At 44.7% G+C, this 6,726-nt stretch overlaps 1 protein-coding gene across 1 annotated transcript in view; it reads right to left on the minus strand.

The window, feature by feature from the left end:
* Window positions 1–5,397, minus strand: part of LOC310772146 (protein furry homolog) — a gene marked incomplete at both ends in the record, with an annotated part of 8,173 nt that extends 2,776 nt beyond the window's left edge. Inside the window, 7 exons of the mRNA XM_083664594.1 lie at window positions 132–353; window positions 1,235–1,433; window positions 1,722–1,816; window positions 2,042–2,229; window positions 3,442–3,593; window positions 4,268–4,490; window positions 5,304–5,397. Of these exons, the coding sequence (XP_083520720.1) occupies window positions 132–353; window positions 1,235–1,433; window positions 1,722–1,816; window positions 2,042–2,229; window positions 3,442–3,593; window positions 4,268–4,490; window positions 5,304–5,397 (1,173 nt within the window). The remainder of the gene's footprint in view (window positions 1–131; window positions 354–1,234; window positions 1,434–1,721; window positions 1,817–2,041; window positions 2,230–3,441; window positions 3,594–4,267; window positions 4,491–5,303) is intronic.
* Between the last annotated feature and the right edge of the window lie 1,329 nt (window positions 5,398–6,726).

Below are 6,726 nucleotides of genomic sequence, written 5' to 3' on the forward strand. Positions count from 1 at the left end.
CTTGAACATTCACCATACAAGTTTATGTTTATTTTTCATTTTTCATTTTTCATTTAATTTGATCCCTGTCTTAATTTTTGATGCTGCAATTACACAATTTCCCCTCGGACATGAAAAAAGGATCTATCTACCTTTGAGAGGAGCTTGTGAACAAGGCGAAGTGACATCTGATACTCAAACTCGAAGTCAGACTCCATGAGTGACACCGCCACCCAGAAGACTGTGGCTAGTATCGACGAAGGATGGGACACATGGGCGGGATCGGACAGTACGCTGGGGTCGATGCGATTGGTTGAGGACGAGCAGGAGCCAGGGGTTCTTCCTGTTCGCGCAAGGCCGTGATTGGTGCAGGCCTGTAGAATGACAATAAAATAAAACCCAGTTGAAAGGAGAACATCACCGAAAAACAATGCTGATTTATGTTGCACATGATCTCACACATATCCGAAAACTGTAAACAGTTTTGCAGACATTCGTTTAGTTTGACAGTTATTGAGAGTTGATTTGAGTTGATTTTGTAATGATTTCGTAATTTGCTGGTTGAAAATCAGCAGAGTGTTCCTTTAAGTGTGATGTATATTAATCAAGTCTATACAAACAATACAGTAAAGCTGTGTTCACACCGAGATATTTATTTTTCTCTCTGTCGCTCGATTCAACCCTTTGGAATCGCTCTGTCGCTCTGTTTAAATCGCTCGTCAATAGGCACAATACTTGACGGACATCTGGGGGCTATAACGTTACGCAATGTCATGATATTTGTCCACTACAAGCCACCCTAGTTGTTTACAAGCTAAGCCTATCAGCGTGCTCCTAACGCGAGCTCTATACCGGTAGTACAGACTTCACTTCATGTCAGCTTGACAGTCAGCCTGTCAATCAACTGTCAATGCGGTTTGTTGCCACACAATAAACCAGCGGTTTGTTCCAAGCCAGTGTGATCCTTGACTCACTCTCAACACGGCAGCCAATCAGCGTTGAACAGTGAGCGACTGATGCCAGCGAAATTTCGCTTGAGTTGGGATATTTCATCTCGGGCGACGAGCAAATTTTCTCCCTATCGCTCTGTCTCTGTCGCTCGGACGCCCAGCGATTCTTCTCCCGGGCGAATATACGCTCAATCGCTCGTTTGCATTGACTTTGTATGTAAACTCGATGCCAGCGAAAAACTTTAATAGGTCGGTGTGAACGCAGCTTAAGAGACTGGGCAGATGGGCAGACAGGCAGCGCTTGCCTGGATGCGGTCCAGAGTAGCGCTGCGAGGCGGATCATTGGACTGGTTGCCACACTCGCCGAACTTCTTGGGGACGGAGTACGAGCGCTGGTGCCGCTGTGACGATAGACCACCAAATCCTGGGCCAGGGAAATTCAGCTGACCAGTGCTCTTCCTGTTCATCAGTTTATCACTCGTCAAGAAGTCAGGAGAGGAGGTCCTATAAAACAGACACAATGAAATGAATAACAAGTCAATATAACTGTTGTGAATGTAGAACCTTTACAAAATCACAGACTTTGTTCAGTTTATCTATCGGTTGATCTATTTTCTACAATGCAACCACTTAAATAAGCCTTTTTCAATACTGCACTTTCAGGTCATATCCTCTACAGAGTACAGATAGGATATGGATATTTTAGCATGTTTACTTATTTTTGTCCAAAATGAATTAAAAATCAAATCAAATCAAATGCAGATGTTTCTTCAATTTGGAGGACACGCCTACCTGGTTAAAGCCGCCATAAGGTCACTGTTCTTCAGACATTCGGCTAGATTCACCACCACTGACTCTAGTGTCAGCAGCACCTCCATCACATAGCCCTGAAACATAGAAGTATTTTTGGTTTAAATACACAAACAGAAAAATGCAGAGCTATTATATGTGCACAGAAAGTTGGAATGGTTCTCTCAATGGCTTCTCTCTCTCTCTCTCTCTCTCTCTCTCTCTCTCTCTCTCTCTCTCTCTCCCTCTCTCTCTCTCTCCCTCTCTCTCTCTCTCTCTCTCTCTCTCTCTCCTCTCTCTCTCTCTCCCTCTCTCCCTCTCACCTGCACCTCATCCCCGTGCTCTCCCACCACCTCCACGAGTCGGGACAGCAGGTCGGAGACGGCGTGGGCGTTGATTGGCTGTTTGAGGGCTCGGAAGATCTGGAAAGAGCGTCCGGCGTAGTGACGCGAGGAGCTGCACAGAGCCGTCTGCAAGGCCACGTCGCTCAGCTGCTGCTCCAGGTGGAAGTCTGCAGAAACACACAGATGCATAGAGACACATGATGAAGTCTGCAGAAACACACAGATGCATAGAGACACATGATGAAGTCTGCAGAAACACACAGATGCATAGAGACACATGATGAAGTCTGCAGAAACACACAGATGCATAGAGACACATGATGAAGTCTGCAGAAACACACAGATGCATAGAGACACATGGAAAGATACACAAGGGAATAGAGTTTCATCGTCGAAATGACTACCCAAGCTGTTATATAGTCCTATAACACTAATAGATGTCATATCAATAAAGGTAGCATTTTAATAACAATAAATTGTATTAGTATCACTTTACCAGTACTGGTATGGTAATTTTTTAAACAATACCCAGCCTGTCTTTCAAATCACTTTTTGCTATTTCAGGAGCAAGGCCTAATGCTAAGAACTCTGATGCACTCTACAAGAAGGGGCAAAGCCGTCTCTACTTTCTGAGACGGCTGAGGTCCTTCAACGTCTGCCGGACCATGCTGAGGATGTTCTATGAGTCGGTAGTGGCTAGGCCTTCCTGTATGCTATTGTGTGCTGGGGCAGCAGGCTGAAGGCAGCGGACGCCAACAGACTCAACAAACTGATCCATAAGGCCAGGGACATTGTGGGGCTGGACCTGGGCTCTCTGACAGCGGTGTCGGAGAAGAGAACGTTGTCCAGGCTACGCTCCATCATGAGCAATGACTCTCACCCACTCCATGGCGTGCTAGTCAAACACAGGAGCACGTTCAGTGAGAGACTGATTCCACCTAGATGCAATACGGAGAGGCACAGGAAATCATTCCTGCCTGTGACCATTGGACTCTTTAATGCCTCTCTTAAAAGAGCACCTCGGAGGCGCTCAGTCTCCCTGAGACTGAGCCAGCTGATAGGTTAACTGTGCCTGGCTGAGCCACGTGTAACGTATAGGGCAAGCCGACAATATAAGTCCAGTGTGCAATAAAGATAATTGGCACGTAATGTATACTTACTCTACTTATTTTGCTTACTTTAGACGTATTCTACTTATTTTTGCTCTATCGCATTTTCTACTGTTATTCTATGCTATGTTGTGTTCTTATTCTGCTTATTTTGCTTACTATCACATTTACTACTGTTTATTTTATGCTATGTGTGTTCTGTGATCATTAAAGTCTTTCTGATTCTGATTCTGATTCTTGGTTGGTGCAGAAATGGAAGCTTTCTCTCACCTGACTTGGACTCCTTGAAGACGGACATGATGTGGCGCAGGAAGCTGGCGAGCTGATCTGTGCTTTTGGAGTTGGGGTTCTTTGGTGTGATGTCCTCGTGCACCCACAGGGGGCCCAACGCTCTGAGCAATGACAACACAGTACTCCAAGCGCTGTATACCCACCACCGGCACCATCACACACAGGTTACACACACAGACACACACACTTGCATAGGTGCACACACACACCACATGGTCCGACCGCCATACACAAAACACACACACATACTCACAGAAACAAAACGAAAACACTTGCATATAGGGTTGCACCCAACGATTATTTTCATTATCGATTCATCTGTGGATTAATTTCTCGACTAATCGTATAATTCTTTGGTCTATAAAATGTCAGAAAACGGCGAACATTTCTTATCACTTTCTCCCCAAAGTCCTAGATGACATCTTCAAATGTCTTATTTTGTCCTGACCAACAGTCCACAACCCAAAAAGAATCAGTTTACTGTCATAGAAGACTAAAGAAAGCAGAAAATATTCACATTTAAGAAGCTGGAACAAGAGAATTTGAGTTATTTTCCCCCCTTAAAATGAGGCGAAATGATGAATCGATTCTGTCCATCGACCAATCGTTGCAGCTCTACTTGCAAACATATCTCCTCGCACCCAGATGCACATGTACACACACACACACACACACACACACACACACACACACACACACACACACACACACACACACACACACACACACAAACAAACTGTGCAGTACATCTCTGAAGATGCGTCTGTGTGTGTGTGTGTGTGTGTGTTTGTGTGTATGTGTGTACCTGGTGGCGAGGAACTCGATGAGTTTGTTAGTCTTCTCGTCAGTTTCGTTGGGCGTGTCGTCGAGATCCTCCAGGTCGTCGGGGGTAACGAGGGGCAGGTGGCCCACGCTGCCTGCCGTGCTGCTGCCGCCGCCCAGGCTGGCCGACGAGGAGTTGGAGGTGGAGCTGAGGCCCGAGTCGACCACCGGAGACGTCTGCCACTCGCGCAGGAAGTCAGGTGTGTCTGAGGTGGAGCAGGATGGGCTCAGTGGATACAGTGTAGTGGATAAGTTCAACATTTGGAAAAGTACAACTACAAGGTGTACCCATAGAGACAGTCCACATGTCTGGGAACGCCCATACAGGCTCTAGGAACGCCCACAATAGATGCTGGGTTAGCCTGTGGGCAGGGTCAGGGTGGGGTAAATTCCCCCGTTCTATCCATTCAGCATAGTTAGAATTGAGCTGATAGCCCAGCCCAGGCACACGATCTGGGATTTAACCACCGCAGTAAACGCACATCTGAGCAGACATCTTGTGTTCTGCTCTAGAACCCCCAAACATGTACTTTAGAGCCGCAGCACCGTCTTTTGGTGAGTCAGCCCATGAGATATATGGGCGGTTTTACCCCACTCGCGCGCCAGCCGTTTAACATTTTGTGGGCATTCCCAGACATGCCATGTCTCTATTGTCAGCAGAGAATGGCTACACCAGGACTGATGGAGGGTGTTAGGCCTAGAGTTCCAGTCTATTTATGTTTTTTTCGATCGCCGTCAACTATGAACACATTGAATTGCAGTTAAACTATGTCCTACATATCCTATCCTATGTCTCCATGTATTTGACTGTTTCAGTGTGTAACTTTATCCTTTTCCCAGTGTATAAAATGGTTGAAGTTTGAAGATGAAAATGTAGTTTTTAGAGACATTACAGAAGTGACAATAATCTAATCTACTCAGACATATACTTTGTAATTTACATAATTATGCTGGTGGCAAATGTCACAAGATGCCAAAACATTCAGGTTTTGCATGGCATGGTTTCATCTCCTCCTTACGTGAGTGCTGGTACTCTGTGTGGTAGCTGGACTTGACAGTGAGAGTCTTGTTGTCACCGATCTCTCTGGTCAACATCAACACTGAGGCTATTACCTGTAAACACAACAAGGAGGGTTACGCTGTCTTAATGGAGTGTTGCTCATCGCGCGGCTCGGGAGCTGCATGCGGCTCGGCAAGCTTTAATCGGTGGCTCACAGCCACTTCATTCAACATTAGGGGTGTCAAAAATAATCGAGTATAAGATGCATCGCGATGCGGACGTGCACGATTCTGCATCGATTCACATGTCAAAAATCGATTATTATTATTTTTTTCTTTTTTCTTTTTTTTATAATCAAATAAAATATAATGGAAGTACATGCAGTTGTTTATTTTAATTATGGATCATAATACAATGCAATTCCAAATGCACTTTTATTTTAAAAGTAGCCACACAATGAGAAAAAAGAAAGTGAGAAAAAATAAATCATGTATTGGGAAAAAAAAGTGATGCATCGATTTAAGATGCATCGAGATGCATCGATAATCGTAATCGAATCGAATCGTAGCCCTCTGAATCGTAATCGAATTGAATCGAATCGTGAGGCCAGTGAAGATTCACAGCCCTATTCAACATGGAATATTGTAGAATATTACCCCCCTGATGACTTTATTTCTCAAAAGCGATCTGGCAACCTTTTCTGACCAAGCATGGTAATATGTTGAATCCCAAAGCATTTGGCAGTAAATTGGTATGGCTGATGTTTTTTTCTCTACTTTTCTAATCCAGGGGGTCTGACCGCTTCACACACGCACGCCCCTCCCGCCTCCGCTGCGAGCGGGGACTGTAGCTATCATCTCAAGAAGCTAATATCCCAAAAGTCTGTGCATTCAGGTGTTGCAGGAGATAGTTAAACATTCAAGCTAATAAGTGAAAAGGCCAGCTCACCCTAAAATTCAAAATACATATTTTCCCTCTGACCTGTAGTGCTATTTATCCATCCATATCGTTTTGGGATAGTTGCCTGAGTTTTGGAGATATCGGCCGCAGAGATGTCTGCCTTCTCTTGAATTAGATTAGATTAGATTAGATTATTTAATGACCACACAGCCAGGCTGGTGGAATTTGTTTTCAGTACAGTTCATACATAAGCCATGGTCCAACATTGAACATCATAAGCGACAGATAAATACAGAAAAAACCACAATAACAGTACATATTACAGTCATAGCAGCAGAGATATGGGGGATTGTTATAGAGAGTTCAGTGTCCATAACAAGGTCTGTGGATTATCTTGAGTAACGGGGTCATGATTTCTGGAAAGAGACGATGCTGTTGAGTTTATCAAATGTATTTCTTTGGCACTTTGAGCACCACAAGCCGAGTGCCATCCAGTTCCATTGCATTGGAGAGAAGGCAGAAACTCTGCGGGCGATATCTCC

Source organism: Poromitra crassiceps (assembly GCF_964638095.1).
Source record: "Poromitra crassiceps genome assembly, contig: HAP1_SCAFFOLD_2094, whole genome shotgun sequence".
Lineage (NCBI taxonomy): Eukaryota > Metazoa > Chordata > Actinopteri > Beryciformes > Melamphaidae > Poromitra > Poromitra crassiceps.